Source organism: Citrus sinensis, chromosome 5, assembly GCF_022201045.2.
Source record: "Citrus sinensis cultivar Valencia sweet orange chromosome 5, DVS_A1.0, whole genome shotgun sequence".
In the NCBI taxonomy this organism is placed as follows: domain Eukaryota; kingdom Viridiplantae; phylum Streptophyta; class Magnoliopsida; order Sapindales; family Rutaceae; genus Citrus; species Citrus sinensis.
Window position 1 is genome coordinate 28,712,184 of NC_068560.1, and position 19,603 is coordinate 28,731,786.

The window sequence follows — 19,603 nt, forward strand, 5'->3', positions numbered from 1 at the left end:
TGTAACAAAATACTTATAATTTAGTGGTAAGAGTATTGTTTAGTGGTTTTTATAGACTTGGTTCAAACTACAATAGCCATATAATTATTTTATGGAGATTACTTATATAAGGAACTTTTATAAATGTGGTCAGTAGCCACAATGAGCTTCAACATTAAAAATAAATAATTTATTATTATTATTTAAAATGAAAAAGTAGAGTTTGAGTTTTGAGACTTTAAAAAATTAAGTACACCAAATTAAATTAAAATTTTTGAACTCACCTTCCAAATTTAAGTTTCGGGGTACACCACTGTGTCCACCAAGATTGAAACTTAAATACTAAAAGAAATACAATTGGGTTGAGTGAGGTTGACAATAAAATCCGAATTTAATAGCTTTTATACACATTACACACTTCAACCAGTGGTTCAGTCGATGATCGAAACTTCATAGTAGTTGACTTCTCTATTAGCTTATTTTAATTTCAGAATGCGAATAAACAAAACAGAGGATCTCTCTACTCTGCCCGAGCAGCAGCGTGAACAAAGTGATTTTGTGATTAGAAAATATTCAATTTACAAGTAAGTTTAATATTACAAATTAAATTTACTTGCAAATTAAACTAGTAACATTTTGTTTATTCAAATAACCGGGTTACAGTACTACTACTGGCCGGGGAAAATGAAAACATAAAAAACAACGAATACAAAAGATTAATTACATGAAAGAGAGCAATAAATTTGTCTGAGTCTTTTTGTAACATCAACCATTGTTGGCCTGTCTACGGGTGATTCGTTGAGACATTCAAGAGTGAGTCGTGCACAAGCTTGGAATTGGTGCTCTTTCTCAGTGCATGATAGGTCTTGAACAATTATAGGATCTGCTATCTCAGTAAATCTATTATTTTGAAGATAGTTCTTCCAATATTCAATGAGATGACGGACCGAACCATGTGTACGAAGTAAATCCCTGGTGCCCTGTCCAGTCAAAAGCTCCAACAGAACTGTACTGAAAGTATAAACATCCAACTTTTCATTGAAAACACCTCCCCTCTTGTACTCAGGTGCACTATATGTCCAGGCTCCAAACCGACTACGAGTAAGTATGTGGGTTTCACCTTCGGGAATGGATATGGATTCCGAAAAATCAAACAATTTTGCAACATTTTCTTCATTGAACAAGATGCATAATGGGATGAGATTTCCAAAAACGATGGGTCTGGGGAATCCAACATGAAGATAAGCAAGTGCATGAGCAACATCAATCGCAATCTTTAACCTATGTTTCAACAGTAATGGTTCAAAGTGAGGTTGGGGAGCGCCGAAAATACGATCACGAAGAGTTGTGTACTCTCCATATTCAAAAACTAGAATGGGAATTGGAGTCTCTAAGCAGCATCCAATTAGCTTTAAAATATGCTTGTGATCCATTTGCGCTGCATATACGATGTTATTAATACTAAACTTATAAGCGCTATCAGAATATGATTCATTATACTTCAAAACAGAAATTAGGCGCTCCTGCCAAAAGCCCTTGTACAATTTATATACGTGAAAGATGCATTTTTTTATAACTTCTCTCCCGTCATAGTTGTTAGTTGCAATCTCGAGTTCTTTAGCAGAAAAGATACGATAAGGATTATATTTACCATGAGAAGACGCGATCAACTCTTTCAGTACGGTCGCGCCATTCCTCACCATCAATGTTCTTTTATCAGTCCTGTCCTTGAATTTTGTCAGAATTGAACCCATCTACAAGTAGAAACCAATTCAAATATTGCAATCAATTCGTTTTATTTGTATATATACATACTATTCATTCATAAATATATAGCAGTAAAATTTATCAAAAAAAAAAAACCAAAAGCTGCTGAACGCTGATGATAAGGAGAGGAGTACCTGTGGCTGTGGACGTACAGCAAATTGATTAATTAAGAAAACGCGGTGCTCGATCTTGATCTTGATCTTTACTACTGCAGGAGTTGGCTCAGATTCTGATGTTGATTCATTTGAGTCACCTGAATAAGTATGAAGTGTTTTTTTTTCTAATGCTCAATTTAATTTGGAATATGTGAAAATGCAACAAGTCTTCCTCTAGTCAACCAAGGATATGTACAACGCAGGAGGGTAAGGAACAGTCCACATGGCTAAACGCGGAACAATTCTTTTATGACGATTTCTATTTTTTGAGAAATGTTATGATTGGTTAAACAACCAATTAATGACATTGACGTATCTTAAATTGTCTTGAAATTTATCAACTATCTTTTTCCCCACATTTTACCCTCTTCCATCTTAGATTTTTTTGTTTCCGTGGTTCTCTTTCCTCCCTCTTCAATTCCCAAATTTCAAAAGAACGAGGATTAAACATTAATTATATTTCGCCCAGATTACATTAGCACCTAATTTCTCTTAATTCTCTTCCCTTTTTTCTCTGCTTTGTTCAATAATTTAGTCATTTTATTTCATATATTTTGTGTATATTTGTAGCGAAGCTTGATTTGATCTTCATCTTTATGTTGATTAAATTGAGACACAGCTATCTAGCTCTCCTAGTTGGCGTTTTATACATGTATCTGAATGAGTATAAAGTTTATCCAATTAATTCCTTCTTTTTTAGTGCCTTTTCGTTTCTTCTTTTTTTTTATTTTGAGTAATGATACAACCACAAACTCTTGTACAAACTTATTTTGTACAAACTAACGTGGCATTAATTCATTGGTTGAATGAAAATATAAATTAATAAAAACAAATCATGTGGGCCAAGTGATATTTAATTCAACTAATCTTATCATGCCACATCAGTTTGTACTTTTCTTTTTTGGCTTTTTACTTTGTGGGCCACCAATTTTTTCTTCACTTTCGTACCTTTGCTGTTCTCATTGTTAAAAATAAAATGTCATTTCATCATTACACTTTCTAGTTTCTACTCAGTCAATTATTGAGAGATCAGAGTTAAGATTTTTTTTTTTCAATTGTCATTTTACGATATGCTTTTTAAAATTATTATCTCATGATATGCCTATCCCTGTATCCCATCTATCATCTCAATATAAATTCATAAATTAGTGATATTTATAATTAGAAAGAAGTTTATTGCTATTGTATAATTAAGAAAACGCGGTGCTCGATCTTGATCTTGATCTTTACTACTGCAGGAGTTGGCTCAGATTCTGATGTTGATTCATTTGAGTCACCAGAATAAGTATAAAGTGTTTTTTTTCTAATGCTCAATTTAATTTGGAATATGTGAAAATGCAACAAGTCTTCCTCTAGTCAACCAAGGATACACAACGCATGAGGGTGAGAATTGTTGGGTTCAGTTATTCTATGTGAGCCAACTACCCATGTTGAGAACATGAGCGACTTTTAAGGAGAATGAAAAAAGAAAATTAATCTTCCAGGGAGAGTGGGAGGATTTCGGTTTTTTCATTTTTTTTTTTTGGGTTATTTTGCTTGAGTTATTTCCCTTCCAGTCAATTATTAAATTTACTCCTAATCTAACTTAAGCATCGGAGGGTTCTAGCCGGAATCCCCACCAGCAAGTCCTGACCGATTTCTGTGGTTTTCAGGTTGCAGACTTGAAGTTCAGATCAATATTCAAGCTTGGTTTGTACTAATTTCCCACCATAAACAAATTCAGCTGTTGAGGTCATATTTTGGCATCAACATCTTGACGCCGTCTGTGGGGAATGGTACGAAAAGCCATAAGAAAATGATGAGATTTATTGGATGGGAAATAGGAGGCAGTAGAACAAATTGTTGTTGGCAAGTACAGCTCGAAAGAACACTTCTCAGAGGTGAGAATCAGGTTCGGTTTCAGTTTAATTATTTAGTATGACCGAAACTAAGGGGCGTGAATTACAGATTAATCATTGTTTTATTATTTGTTGATTATGATGGTGTTTCTCGATTATGAGGTGATTGAACTACTTGTGCAATTTCTTTTCAAACAAATGCTAATTAGCCAAAATTATTTTATTTGATTGAGAAATAGCTGAGAATTGAGGAGAAATCAAATAACCGATAAGATTAATAGCAATGAATTAATGAGTTAATTTGATTGGACCTATTTGGAGTGGTTTGGCATTACTCATTGGGTTCAAAAGCTTAGCATCTTACTATGTACTAACCAATCCAGTCTTGTAGTTGTGGCTTTGGCGCAAGAGGTGTTTGATAAAATATCTCAGGGTGTAAGAATTGTTCCGTGACTTTATTTAAAATAATTAAGTAAGATGATTTCTAAAGGTCACAACAACAATATCAGAAGATAGCTAAAAAGCAACATTAAGGATGTCCTAGCAACATAAAAAAGGGAAGTAGTTGTGGCAAAACAAGAATTGCAAAACAATGGTCCTACAAGAATCATAAACTGGTATATGACCAAGAGATTTTTACATTAATTATTTCCAACATACCTTACATTTTTTTCTTATATGCTACAAGTTAGTAAATGAAGTAATAGGTTAAATAAAGAGTGAAAGCTTCAATGATCTTGTTCCTGCTAGATATATTTTATTTATTTATTTATTTTTTATCTCGCTTCCAAGTCAAACTGGGCTGGCACCATACGAACTCGAAACTACGCATATGCTTGGAATCCCTGTACATTTTTTCTTTTTTTTTTCTTCTTTCAAAATTATATGTCTTGTTTATAAAGAATTGACCAGGAAAATTTTAGTGGCAAGAAATTTGCTATTAACAAATGTAAGGAAGGGATTAAAGGGAGAAGCTATAAAGAAAAAGCTTGTGGTTGTTCTTCGGGATTCACTTCGAACCTGCATGGATATCATGAATCCATTAAATTTACATTCATGGGAAGAAGAGAATCAAAGCCAAGACTGTGATCCTCAAGAAACCACTCTCCGCAAAGACTCTAATCAGGTGCATTTGTTCTAAACTTCAGTTCCTCAGGTAATATTTTCACTTAAAGTTTGCCTTTTGGTTTGAGACATGAAATTAAAATACTGATTGGTCATTTATTGATAAATATTTGGTAAAAGATAAAAATTTTGTAAAACTCTGGCTGTATAGCTTTTTATCAATCTTAATTTTGCATGTAAATCGTAAGAGCTAGAGTCACAAAAGGTCTAGTATGATATCTTTGAGAGTATAATTATTTTTTAGAACTGATTTATGTTTGCAACACTGAAATTACCAAAAATGCATGAAATGAAGCTACCTTTAATTTTATGATAATTGCTTGTTGAACATGCTGTGTGGTTATCCTCGCAAGTTACTGCATATACAAGTTAGTATATGCTTACTACATGTTGATGAAATAGCTGAGAGGAGTTAATAGACAACAAAGTACCATCTCAGGTGCATTTGTTTCAGATTTTAACTCCATCGATTATATTTTCACTTAAAGGCTATTGGTTAGTTGTTTTGAAATCTCTACTAGACTAATTTATAATATTGGTTGGTCAATTTATTTTCCTTGTTTTGATAAAAATGGGTAAACTCTATCTCTGCAATTTTTATCAATATTGTTTTTGCATCAGAGCTGTATTAACAAAAGGCTCAACGTGATATCTGAAAGATGGCCATTTTAAAGAACCGATTTAGGCTACTAATCCAAATCCTAAATGCGTGAAATTATATTGTCTTTAACAATATAGTAACTGAATGTCTGGAACTTGTGTTAGGCAATATAGCGATTATATATTGCGGTTAAACATGTAAATTTGTTTGCTTAAGAGAACTTTGCCATAAGCCAAGGACAAAAATCCAGGTTCTATTTCAATTTATTTAATATCAGCATGAAACTATTTGAAGAGCTATATATATATATTTGCTCAACTACTACTTTCGCATGGGAAAATATTAGATATTAGCTATATTTGTTTTCTTGAAACGATGGCTCTAGTTCACATTGCATAATTTCCAATAACTGTTGAAAACTGTTAGAAGTATGAAAAGGAAATAGCACAAATTTGTTAAGGCCAAGTATTGGCCATATCTGATTCTACAATTTGAGATCTATATCTACATATTTGATTTCACAATTTGAGATCAGCACCTACATATCTGATTCTACAATTTGAGATCTAAGTCTACATTATAGTTCTACAATTTGATATCTACATCTACATATTTGATTCTACAATCTGAGTTCGACATTTACATATTTGATCCTACAATGTGAGATCTACACCTACATATTTAATTATACAATTTGAGATCCAAATCTATATATTTGGTTTTATAATTTGAGATTTGCATCTACATATTTGATTCTACATTTTGAGATTACATCTATATATTCGAAATCTACATATTGAGATTGAGGTTGTCATTTTTTATCTTATCGGGGTCCATCTTAATTTAATTATTTGATTGAATCTTATTGAGAATGAAGTTGGAAATTTTGTGGAGTTCATTTTGGCCTTATTGAGATCCAATTGACTTTGTTCTGCTTGCCTTATTGAGGTCTAGCTTGATAAATTGTTTTTGCCTTGTTGAGGTCCAACGTGAATAAATTGTATGATTCGATCTTATTGAAATCGAGGTCTCTATCTTGGCCTTATTGAAGTCTAATGTGAATAAATTATTTGATTCGATCTTATTGAGATCAAGGTCTGTCATTTTTGGCCTTATTGAGATTGAAGTTGTCATCCAATCTTATTGAGATTGAAGTTGTCATCCAATCTTATTGAGATCGGCAGCAAGGTCATTTGATCTTATTGAGACCGTGGTCGTCGCCCGATTTTATTAAGATCGAGATATTGTTAAGTTGATTTTTTTTCTCTTTTTCTTTCATTATTCTTAAGTTTCCAAGACCAATCACAAGATCTTGATCTTGAAAACTAGGGTACTTATGTTGGATTCAGTTATTCTATGTGAGCCAACTACCCATGTTGAGAACATGAGCGACTTTTAAGGAGAATGAAAAAAGAAAATTAATCTTCCAGGGAGAGTGGGAGGATTTGGGTTTTTTCATTTTTTTTGGGTTATTTTACTTGAGTTATTTCCCTTCCAGTCAACTATTAAATTTACTCCTAATCTACCTTAAGCATCGGAGGGTTCTAGCCGGAACCTCCACCAGCAAGTCCTGACCGATTTCTATGGTTTTCAGGTTGCAGACTTGAAGTTCATATCAATATTCAAGCTTGGTTTCTACTAATTTCCCACCATAAACAAATTCAACTGTTGAGGTCATATTTTGGCATCAACAAGAATAGTCCACGTGGCTAAGCGTGGAATAATTCTTTTATAATTATTTCTATTTTTTGAGAAATTTTAGGATAGATGAAACCACCAATTAATAAACATTGACGTATCTTAAATTTTATCTTGAAATTTATCAAATATCTTTTCTCCCACATTTTATCCACCATTTTCAATTTTTTTGTTTCCGTGGTTCTCTTTCCTCCCTCTTCATTTCCCAAATTTCAAAAGAAAGAGGATTAAACATTAATTATATTTCCCTCAGATTACATTAGCACCTAATTTTTCTTTATTCTCTTCCCTCTTTTCTCTGCTTTGCTCAATAATTCAGTCATTTTATTTCATATATTTTGTGTATATTTGTAGCTTGGTCCATCTTCATCTTAGCTGATTGTCCCATCATAATTGTTAGTTGCTATCTCGAGTTCTCGAGCAGAGAAGATAGATAAAGATTATATTTACCATTAGAAGAGGCTGTAGGAAATAACTCAGTAACTCAAATTAAATTAAAATTTTTGAACTAGCCCTCCTAATTTAAGTTTTTGGGTTCACCACTGTGTCCACCGAGATTGAAACTTAAATACTAAAAGAAATAAGATTGGGTTGAGTGAGGTTGACAATAAAATCCGAATTTAATAGCTTTATACACATTACACACACTTCAACCAGTGGCTCAGTCGACGATCGAAACTTCATAGTAGTTGACTTCTCTATTAGCTTAGTTTAATTTCGGAATGCGGATAAACAAAACAAAGGATCTCTCTACTCTGCCCCAGCAGCAGCGCGAACAAAGTGATTTTGTGATTAGAAAATATTCAATTTGCAAGTAAGTTTAATATTACAAATTAAATAAAGCATTAAACTGCAACATTTTGTTTACCCAAATAATCGGGTTACAGTACTACTACTGGCGGGGGGAAATGAAATCATAAAAACAATGAATACAAAAGATTAACGACATGTAAGAGAGCAATAAATTTGTCTGAGTCTTTTTACAACATCAACCATTGTTGGCCTATATACCGGTGATTCGTTGAGACATTCAAGAGTGAGTCGTGCACAAGCTTGCAATAGGTGCTCTTTCCCAGTGCATGATAGGTCTTGAACAATTATAGGATCTGCTATCTCAGTAAATCTATTATTTTCAAGATAGTTGTTCAAATATTCAATGAGATGACGGACTGAACCATGTGTAAGAAGTAAATCCCTGGCGCCCTGTCCAGTCAATCGCTCCAATAGAACTGTACCGAAAGTATAAACATCATACTTTTCATTGATAACAAGTGTTTCATTGAAAACATATATCTTCTTGTAGTCAGGTGCACATAATTCCCATATTCCCATCCCACGATGAGTAACGTGGGTTTTACCTTCGGGAATGGATATGGATAGTGAAAAATCAAACAATTTTGCAACATTTTCTTCATTGAACAAGATGCGTGATGGGATGAAATGTCTAAAAACGATGGGTCTGGGGAATCCAACATGAAGATAAGCAAGTGCATGAGCAATATCAATCGCCATCTTTAACCTATGTTTCAATCGTAATGGTTCAAATTGAGGTCGAAGTTGAGGATCGCGGTAGTTACAAATACGCTCAGGAAGAGTTCTGTACTCTCCATATTCAAAAACTAGAATGGGAATTGGAGTCTCTAAGCAGCATCCAATTAGCTTTAAAATATGCTTGTGATCTATTTGTGCTGCATATACTATGTTATTAATACTGTACTTATAAACGCTATCAGGAAGGGATTCATCAAACTTCATAACAGAAATTAGCCGCTCCTGCCAAAAGCCCATGTACAATTTAGTTATGTAAAAGTCGCATTGTTTTATAACTTTTCTCTCGTCATAGTTGTTAGTTGCAATCTCGAGTTCTTTAGCAGAAAAGATACGATAAGGATTATATTTACCATGAGAAGACGCTATCAACTCTTTTAGTACTGTCGCGCCATTCCTCACCATCAATGTTCTTTTATCAGCCCTGTCCTTGAATTTTCTCAGAATTGAACCCATCTACAAGTAGAAACCAATTCAAGTATCACAATCAGTATGTTTTATTTATATATATACTAATATTTCATTCACAAATATACAGCAGTAAAATTTATTAAAAAAATAAAAATAAAAAGCCAAAGCTGTTGAACACTGATGATAAGGAGAGGAGTACCTGTGGCTGTGAACATACAGCAAATTGATTAATAAAGAAAACGCTGAGCTCGATCTTGATCTTGATCTTGGTCTTTACTATTGCAAGAGTTAGTTCAGATTCTGGTGTCGATTAAATTGAGTCATCTGAATAAGCATAATTTTTTTTTTAATGCTTCGTTTAATTTGAAATATGTGAAAATGCAACGAGGCTTTCTCTAGTCAACCAAAGATATATGAGGGTAAGGAATAGTCCACGTAGCTAAACGCGGAATAATTCTTTTATGATAAACGATGAGCGTACTCGCTGGGACTTTCCCTGCAAAACAAATCTGCTTGACTAGCTTACACATTGAGGGTCCTACTAACTCCCATTGGGATGGAAAGAAAATCCCGTGGAGGCCATCAATACCCGGTGCTTTCATAGGAGGCATACTGAAAATAGTGTTTTTAACTTCTACATCATCCGCATCTTGCCCAAGTGCTTCCATCAAACCCCGTTTCGAATACGATCATTTAATTTTATACATTTACACTACTGCAATTGCAAGAGTGAGTTCATACCTGTGGCTGTGCACGTACGCTGAATTGATTAAGAAAACACGATGCTTGATTTGATCTTGATCTTTAGGTTGATTAAATTGAGACACAGCTATTATCTAGCTCTCCTAGTTGGCGTTTTGTACATGTACCTGAACGAGTATAAAGTTTGTCCAATTAATTCCTTCTTTTTTACTGTTCTCATTATTAAGAATAAAATGTCATTTCATCATTACACTTTCTACTCACTCAATTATTGGGAGATCAAAGTTAAGTTTTTTTTTTTTAATTATCATTTTACGATATGCTTTTTAAAATTATTTATCTCATGATATGACTGTCCCTGTATCTCGTCTGTCATCTCAATATAAATTCATAAATTAGTGATATTTATAATTAGAAAGAAGTTTATTCCTATTGTTACATAGAGGGTGCGTTTGGGATTGAGGTGCTGTAGCTTTTAAGCTACAGTTGCTGTGAAAAAAAAGCTGTAATTATGAAACAAAAGTTAATAATATATAGTAAATATAAATTTTAAATAATAATTTTGATAAAAATATTAAAGATATAATAAATTTTATATTATACAAGTGAAAAATCATATCAACATAGCTTAAAAGCTACAGCAGCTAGTGTTTACCAAACACTTTAATTCTGTAACTTTTAAGCTACAGCTGCCCAACCTCAATCCCAAACGCACCCAGAAACTTGAACTTGTATGACACTTATAAGGAGAAGAATGATTTACCATCTGACTTATGAGAGAAAGTTCTCGCCTAAGGAGCTATCAGTAGTTGAACAAGATACAAAAATATTTATACTTCTGTAAAAGCTTGCATTTACTGTTGTGGCTATGAAAACCTGAAGACATGATATCTCAACAAGATACATGAATTGACAACAAAACATATTCTAAGAATGTTTTTATTGTGACTATAAAATAACTCACCATCCAAAACGATATGCTTGTCTGAGCTGTCCTTGCTATATCAGTCATCGTTGGCCAGATACACATTTCACGGCAAGCTCTACAGAAGCTTGCACTTGCTTATGTTTTTCAGAAGATTGAATTGAAAGTTCCCCATGAATTACGGGATCAACGATCTCATCAAACGTGTTACATTCAATATGTTTCTTCACACGATTCTATAACCAATGACGATCTCCAGCTTCATCAACGGAATACAATTTTTGTCCAGTCAAAAGCACAAGCAGCAACACACCAAAACTGAAAACGTCGCATTTCTCACTGTAGTCACCTGTGGTTACATACTCAGTCGCAACGAATCCCATTATTCCTATTGGTATTGTTTTCAACTGATTTTGGGGTAAGAAAAACCAAACCAATCTAGAACAATAAATTTGTTATTTTGAGGGGAGATGGGGTACCTCACTGGTTTATTGTGTGTTGGGCGGTGTATTTGAAATTCGTGGGAGGTGAGAAGGGGAGAGAGAGTGGTAACAATGGTGGAAGGTCAGAAACAAGAGAGGTGTCCTTCAAAACGAGCTTCACGCCTGCAAAACAGTGAAATAGAGGTTAGAGGTGAAGCCGGGGTACCCCGGCGTTCACACTCCGACGCTCAAGTTAGCAAACTCAAGCTTTTATGGCAAAGAGAGCTAGCTAGCCCTCTGTAAATTAGGGTTTAAGGTTGAAGAAAACCTTTTTTTTGGAGTGTGAGTGTTTTTGGGCGAATGAGAGCATGATGGAGAATGAAACCTAGGCACCTTTATATATGGAGTACCTCAGCTGCCACGTGGCGTACCTTTTTTGGCTAACGTCCTTTTACCTTTTTAGGATTTTTGGGCCGTTATGTGCATGTTCGCTGCGTATCTCATCCTTTGGAAACGTGGCGCGCGCTGGACAGTGGTCCAGGGTACCTCTACAGTAACTGTCGGGTAGGCGGCTGAGGACCACTGTCCTTGGGACAGTGTCCTTCACTTTTGGCAGAGGTAGCAGGCGGCTGTCCCCCCTTTTTGGTACGACGTTCTTGATTCCTAATTCTGACAAAATCGAATAATATCTTTTAAAAGGTGGAGACGTTTCTCATGGCAGATATTTTCGGTGGATTCTCTTGCATCCGCTTTGCCGGGTACCTCGAGTTACGTGGGGTACCCCCTATTACGCGGGGTACCCCTATTTGTATGGGGTACCTCTATTCGTATGGGGTACCTCTATTCGTATGGGGTACCTCTATTTGTGCGGGGTACCTCTATTTACACGGGGTACCTCAAGTCATGACGGGCACCTCGGATTGTGCAGGGTACCTCCGATTGTGCTGAAATCATTTCATTGATTGACACGTGGCACTCTATTGCCTTTCCTATTTTTCCCTCAAACAGGTATTGCATCTTTTATGTGAGTTTCGCCATCTAGAATAGACTCGGCTAGTGAAAAATCAAACAATTTGGCAACATGATCTTCATCAAATAAAATACTCGATAATTTGATGTTTTTAAAAACAATAGGCCGAGGAAACCCAACATGAAGATATGCAAGTGCATTAGCTATCTCCATCGCAATCTTTAACCTATTTGTCAATAGAAAAGGCTCGAAATGTGATGGACGAGGACCATGAATATAATTAGCAAGGATTCCAGTGATACAGATTCAAAAACTAGAATGGGAATTTGAGTCTCTAAGCAACATCCAATCAACATTAAAATATTTTTGTGGCTCATTTGTGATGCAAATACAATGTTCCTCAAGCACCATTCGTATGTTAGACCAATAAAACTCATGTTAGGCGCAAATATAAAGGAGTAGGGACAATTTAGTAATTTTAGGGGCATGGGTAGTTTAATAATTTTATTCATTGTGTTCAGCTATAAATAAGAGATTATGGAGTCATTTAGGGTTTGTGTTGAGTTTTGTCTGGTATTAGGAACCATTAGGAGTTTTGGGAGAAATTGACCTACCTCTCGAATTGTAAGTCAGGATTTTTTTTTAATTTAATCAATAAAAGCTAGCCCTAATTTATCCCTAAGTCCTATCAAAATGGTATCACAGCAAGAATCCTGAGGCAATAGCAACGAAGAAGGTGAACGCGCTTGAAGAAAAATAGGAAGCAGAGGTTGGATCGCTCAAGGCCACGATTGATGAGCGATTCAACACCGTTCAACAACAATTTTCATCTCTTGAAGCCATGTTGCTGAAATTGATGGAACTCCACCTCAACCCACCTCCGGCAGCATCGAGGGGCCATGGCGGTGTGGCAGGAGAAAGATCTGAGGTTACGAAACTCGTGGTAGGCGGCGGTGCAGAAATCGGGGTGACCGGGCTAGGCAACTCGGGAGCGTTTTGGGGTGAGGCACAACCTGGACAGGGATGATTTGTGTCTGAACATGCTAGATTTAGGGCAATAGGCTGGGATGAGGGGTTTCTGGTGAGAAAGGGAGCGGTTATGGCCGAAATACGACTGGGGAAGGGATTCCAGCCCACTATGGAGCTGGGCAAGGAGAATTTTGCACTGGATCTTCGGGATTTACAAAGACCGAAGTAGATTTAAGAGGTTAGAGACCTCCGATGGCACAAAATTGGGCGGGTCAGACTCAATTTGGAGCGGATTCTAGGGTAAGGAAATTGAAAATGCCTATTTTTAAGGCGGGGATGCCTATGGATGGGTGTATAGGGTAGAGCGCTATTTCGCCATTAATGGACTCTCAGAAGGGGAAAAAATGATGGCAGCGGCAATATGCTTGGAGGGAAAGGCCCTTGCGTGGTTTCAATGGCAAGAACAATGACAAACAATGAGGTCGTGGGGTGAATTTAAGGATCGGTTGTTGGAGAGGTTTCGGACCACTCAAAAGGGAGATTTGCATGAATAGTTTTTTGCTCTGACCAAGGAGAGAACAATTATGGAGTATAGGGAGAAGTTTGAGTTGTTATCAAAGCGTCTAGAGGGACTTCCAGAGGCGGTGTTAGAAGGGAATTTTATGAAGGGACTGAAGCCAGAAATTCAAGCCTCGCTATGTTTGCTAAGGCTGAGAGGGTTAGGAGAGTCAATGGAGTTGGCACAAATGATTGAGGATAAGAACACAATAGAACGGGTTAATATGAGCAGTTCAATTGGTTTTTCATATCAAAACAGCACACCATTGGTAAGACAGAAAACCCAGACTTTAGTGTTTCAGCGAGAGTTCCAAAGTACACCACCAGGAGGCCAGAAAATACAAACGATGGGTTTACATAAAGATTCCCAAAGGGATCGAGTTAGTGGGGCACGACTAGGGGTGATTTTCAAACGCCTTACGGAGACAAAGATTCAAGATAAGAGGGCAAAGGGGTTGTGTTTTCGAAGTGATGAGAAATTTTCACCGGGGCATCGATGCAAGGATAAATCACTACAAGTCCTGACTGTGTGTGATGAGGAGGAAGCTGAGGAAGAAGAGACAGCAGTTTCCTAGATTTCACCTTGAGGACAAGGTTTCTTTTTGGGAGGGGAGTAGTGTTAAACCAATAAAACTCATGTTAGGTGCAATATAAAGGGGTATGGACAATTTAGTAATTTTAGGAGTAGGGGCAGTTTAATAATTTTATTAATTAGAATTCAGCTATAAATAAGAGATTATGAAGTCATTTAGGGTTTATGTTAAGTTTTGTTTGGTATTAGAAATCATTAGGAGTTTTGGGAGAGATTGACCTACCTCTTGAATTGTAGGTCAGAATTGTTTGTTTTCTTTTGATTTAATCAATAAAAGCCAGCCCTAATTTGGCCATAAGTCCTATCATCATATGCATAATATTTTTCATTGTTTTGAAACTTCATAACAGACATTGGGCAGCCATGTAAGAAAGCACTGTACAGTTGATATACAAAGCCTTGTGTTTTAACTCTTTGCAAGTCATAATTGTTTGTAGCTATCTTGAGCTCGTCAGCAGAGAAGCTTAGGATAGGATTGCCATTCCTCATAACACATTTTTCTTTATCTTCCTTCTCCGAATTCTTCATAGCTTCCAAACATGAATTCATGATCTATAGTTCCAAAAACCCGGGAAATAATTTCAATTTATTCAACAATGAAAACAAAGGATTTTAAGAACATTAAAGGAAATGTTACACAAAGGGAGATTTTACGTGTACCCGCAGATGGTCAATTAAGATTGAAGATAAAAAAAATAGAGAAGCTCTTGATCCCTGCGGCAGAATAAATATAAGAAAAAAGTTCCCACTTCTGAGTACGGAAGTAATTTTGTCCATGAATTATACAATTAAAGTAAGAGACTCGACTTTACAGAGTTGAGGCATTCATGCTTTTATCCAAGAAAATAAACATGAAAGCTTACAAGTGACAAACCATCCATCAACGATTTTGGATTCAAGCTTTCAATAAGACAGATACATTTGTCTAAGTTGTTTTGCCACATCAATCATTGTTGACCTTTCTTTTGGTGATTCAGAGACACATTTAAAGGCAAAATCTAAATAAGCCTACAGCGGTTGCTCTTTTATTGTTATTGAGCATAATCCCTCTTTAATAATCATAGGATCAACCATTTCATTCAACCCATCTTCTTCAACATATTTCTTCAGAAGACCCCATAAGTAATTTTGAATGCCAAGCCTTTTATCGCATTAGAAAGAAGTTATCTTCTGCCCAGTCAAAAGATCAAGTAGCAACATACTAAAACTATGAACATCATACGTCTCATTGCACTTAGCTTCAAGCAAAACCTTAAGGTGATATATATCCCCTTGTCTCAGCTATTTGAAAATCCACATGAGTTTCACCTTCTGGAATAGATACAAATAGTGAAAAATCAAACAGTTTGGCAACATTTTGCTCATCAAAGAATATTCTCCATTGCGTCGCACTCATAAAAATGATGGGTCTGGCAAATCCTGCATGGGGATATGCAACTGCATTGGCTAATTCCATTGCAACCTTCAACCTAAATCTGAATGGTAGAGGCTCAAAATTATGTCTACGGTGTCTATATATGCGATCAGCAAGGGTACCGAGCTCAATGGATTCAAAAACTAGAATAGGAATCTGAGTCTCCAAACAACATCCGATCAACTTAAAATATTTTTGTGACTCATTTGTGATCCAAATACTATGTTATTGAAACAAAACTTGTATTGATTATCACTGTTGTAATTCTCCCCAAACTTCAAAATAGAAACTGCACGAGCATTCAAGACACCTTTGTACAATATATAGCCACTCTCTTAGATTATAATTCTCTCTCTATCGTAGTTGTTTGTAGCTGTTGTGAGCTCTTGGAAGGAGAAGTCACGAATAGGATTATAGTTATCGTTAGAAGAGGCAATCAATTTTTCTAGTAGTACTTTGTTACTCATCGACTTAACAGTTGACTTGTCTGCCTTTCCCGAGGACTTGCTTTTTCCCAAACACAAACCCATCCAAGATCTAAGTCTAATCAATAAATTCTTACAAACCCATTAAAATAATTCCTCTCTCACTTTACTAAACTGTACATTGAACAAATATTCTAAGTGTTTATTAACTAGACCACTAAAAGTAATAGTATTTTCAAGGGCACTATGAGATGTACTAAAAATTAAGAACGAAAAATAAAGCAGAGGACTTGGAGAAGAGAATGTACCTCAGTTCGGATCGATGACAGATTTGGGGTATTGAGATAGAGAAAATGCAACGGAGAGAGCTTAGTGTCACGGGATGAGTGTTTTGCGCAACGAACCCGTGCGGCACTTAGACAACCTTTGCCGAATGTTGCTAAGTAAGCCTTTGAGCTTCTCGACTAGTTGAGCCTAGAGATTTTGAAAAAGCCAAAGAGAATAGAGCAATGAAGCCGAATGAGGAAAATTGTATTACTCGCAAGAGATTACAAGAGAGCTTACAAGAGTGTTTTAGTTGCTTGCTTAAAACTTGATGCTCAAATGCTAAATGCCATGCCCTATTTATAGGGGAGGCTTGCCAAACTCTAAAGCTCTAGAGAATTCTACCACTTGCCTAGAATTCTAGATATTTACATGTGTTAGAAATGTGTAGAGAATTCTAGATATGTACAAACTTGATTGTGCTAGAATTGTGTAGAATTTTTCGGAATCGGGCCAACCTAACACTCTTGGCCTTGTCTTGGGCTCTATAGCCCAAAATTATGGGCAATTAGGCTAAGAACTTAGGCGGTCCGCAACATTTGGCATACATAAGACTTGAAGCAGATAAAACATATAAAACCAGAAATGTTGCCTCTTGTATGAATGAAAGTCTTCAGTCTCATCATGAAAAGTCCTTGCTAGCCATTAATGTGACAAGTGGAGATTAAATTTAATATTCCGCTTAACTTTGTTGACCAAGACCATTTTTTAATTAATAGTCAATCTTAAATTACTGGGTATTGGCTTGCCACAATCATATTCTAGATTTCAAGACAATTTTTCAAATTTCTAAAGTCAACTAAAAGTTAAAATAAATACAGTTTATGATGAATCATAGTTTCCTCAAGTCCACTTATGATGTAAGAACGAAACAAAAAGTTGTCCAAGTTTTGTTGGCACAGGAGACATTAAAAGGCAGTCTGTGTAAGAACTTACAATCAATTTTCTTCCTCAGGAAACCATGCATATTTAGTAAGCCTATAATCAACTATCTCATTCATCTTAACATCATGATCTGCTAATCCATCAACAATTATAAAAAGAGAATTATAAGACAATCAATTAACAATTTTCTGAAACCATAAACATCCAACTTCTCATTGTAAAACGTGAAACTCCCCCTCCTCAGCAGTGATCAACATAGCATTCTAGTCAGTCACAGAAAAAAAAAAGAAAAGCTCTATAGTTTACAATTTTATATCATATAACATAAAATGAAACAAGAATTCTCTTTGTTTAAATAAATAATTGTCATTTAAATTAACAGCAGAACAAGGAAAGCCACACCCTCTCTAAAATTACAAAAAGTTATAGATGTTTCAAGTATTAAGTATGGAAGTTAAGAAGTTAAAATGATTTATACATTTTTTAATCTGCTTTGCCACATCAATCATTGTTGGCCTATCTTCTGCAGAAGCTGATTGACATTTAAAGACAAGCTCAAAAGAAGATTGCAATTTTTGCTCCAATAATTCATCTCCAACAATTTTGGGATCAACTATTCCATTAAACCCATGATTTTCAATGTATTTCTTCACAAAATCCATTTCAAAGCTCTCGTCACCATTAAGACGCCGACGGCCGACCCATGATAGATAAGTCTTCTCCGGTACTCAAAAGCTGTAATAGCAGAAGACCAAAACTATGCACATCACACTTCTCATTAAAATGACATGTGCACGCATACTCAGGCACAACTATTCCTGATGTTTCTTTCACTCCGTCTATGTTGGTTTCACCTTCTGGAATAGAAGCAGATAGCGAAAGATTAAACAGCTTGGGAACATATCGTTCACTGACTAAGATATAAGATGATTTGATATTTCTCTAAAAACAATGGGCCTGGAGAATCCAATGTGCAGATAGGCAAACACATTTGCTATCTCCATTGCAATTTTCAGCCTATGTTTCAATAGCAAAGGCTCAGAATGGGATTGATAAGAACGATTTAGTAGATCATGAAGATTCCCGTACTCTGCAGATTCAAACACTAGAACAGGAATTTCTACCTCCAAACAACGTCCGATTAACTTCAACACATTATTGTGACTCATTTGTGATGCAAATAAAATAGAAGAACTCTCTACTCGACCCCTGCAGTAGAGTGAACAAAGTGATTTTGTGCTCAGAAAATATTCAATTTGCAAGTAAGTTAATATTACAAATTAAATCAAGCATTGCATTAGCAACATTTTGATTATTCAAATAACCGAGTTACATTACTTCTACTGGCATGGGAAAATGAAAACATAGAAGCAATGAATACAAAAGATTAATTACATGAAAGAGAGCGATAAATTTGTCTGAGTTTTTTGGCAACATCAACCATTGATGGCCTATCTGCCGGTGAGTCTTTGATACATTCAAAGGTAACTTGTGCAGAAGCATGCAACTGCTGCTCTTTCTCAATGGATGAAACGTCTTCAACAACTATATGATCTACTATCTCGGTAAATCTATTATCTTCAAAACAGTTCTTCAAATATTCACTGAAAGGACAGACAAGATCATGCACATCCTTAACAAGATCCGAGACGTCCCATCCAGTCAAAAGCTCAAATAGAAATACACTGAAACTAAAAACATTAGACTTTTCGTTGAAAACACCTGTCCTCATGTACTCAGGTGCACAATATCCCAATGTTCCCATCACAGTGTCAGTAATATGGGTTTCACCTTCAGGAATGGATATGGATAGTGAAAAATCAAACAATTTTGCAACATTTTCTTCATTAAACAAGATACATGATGTCTTGAAGTTTCTGAAAACGATTGGCCTGGGGAATCCAAAGTGAAGATAAGCAAGTGCATGCACAATATCCATTGCAATCTTTAACCTATGTTTCAATAGTAATGGTTCAAAGTGAGGTTGAGGAGCGCCTAAAATACGATCCCAAAGAGTCCCATACTGGACAGATTCAAAAACTAGAATGGGAATTGGAGTCTCTAAGCAGCATCCAATTAGTTTTAAAATATGATTGTGGCTCATTTGTGCTGCATATGTGACGTTGGTAATACAACTTTCGTAAGCACAAGGACGACATTCATGACCATGAAACTGCAAAACAGAAATTAGGCTCTCCTACCAAAACCCCTTGTACATTGTATACAGGTTATAGCTAGTGTCTTTTGCTATAACGTTTTTCTGGTCATAGTTGTTAGTTGCTAGCTTGATTTCTT

The 19,603-nt window shown here is 35.7% G+C and overlaps 3 protein-coding genes across 6 annotated transcripts in view; all 3 read right to left on the reverse strand.

The window, feature by feature from the left end:
* LOC102628314 (serine/threonine-protein kinase ZRK3-like) overlaps nt 1-19,603 on the reverse strand; it is a 128,880-nt gene that overhangs the window by 97,835 nt on the left and 11,442 nt on the right. The window lies entirely within an intron of this gene.
* Nucleotides 1-19,603, reverse strand: part of LOC102626575 (non-functional pseudokinase ZRK2-like) — a 49,342-nt gene that overhangs the window by 8,032 nt on the left and 21,707 nt on the right. The window contains exons 1-3 of one of the 3 annotated variants that reach the window (XM_052442097.1): nt 9,322-9,698; nt 9,065-9,167; nt 8,881-8,936 (exon numbers count right to left, since the gene is read on the reverse strand). In XM_052442097.1, coding sequence (XP_052298057.1) covers nt 8,881-8,936; nt 9,065-9,067 — 59 coding nt within the window. In that variant the 5' untranslated portion in view covers nt 9,068-9,167; nt 9,322-9,698. Of the gene's footprint in view, nt 1-8,880; nt 9,168-9,321; nt 9,709-19,603 lie in introns of those variants that run through there. The other 2 variants (XM_052442094.1, XM_052442095.1) reach the window with 2 other exon arrangements.
* On the reverse strand, nt 481-2,097 carry LOC127902587 (serine/threonine-protein kinase ZRK3-like). The gene is made up of 3 exons (XM_052442113.1): nt 1,881-2,097; nt 1,631-1,733; nt 481-1,417 (listed from the first exon to the last, which is right to left on the reverse strand). Exons 2-3 carry the CDS (start codon nt 1,731-1,733, stop codon nt 696-698), a joined length of 825 nt encoding a protein of 274 aa, XP_052298073.1. The 5' UTR covers nt 1,881-2,097; the 3' UTR covers nt 481-695.

Excerpts from the sequence above, each read along its gene's own strand:
- LOC127902587 (XM_052442113.1), bottom strand. The coding sequence starts at position 1,733 with ATGGGTTCAATTCTGACAAAATTCAAGGACAGGACTGATAAAAGAACA. Across the intron at positions 1,418-1,630 it reads GTTGATCGCGTCTTCTCATG|CGCAAATGGATCACAAGCAT; the intron begins GTAAATATAATC and ends TCGTATATGCAG.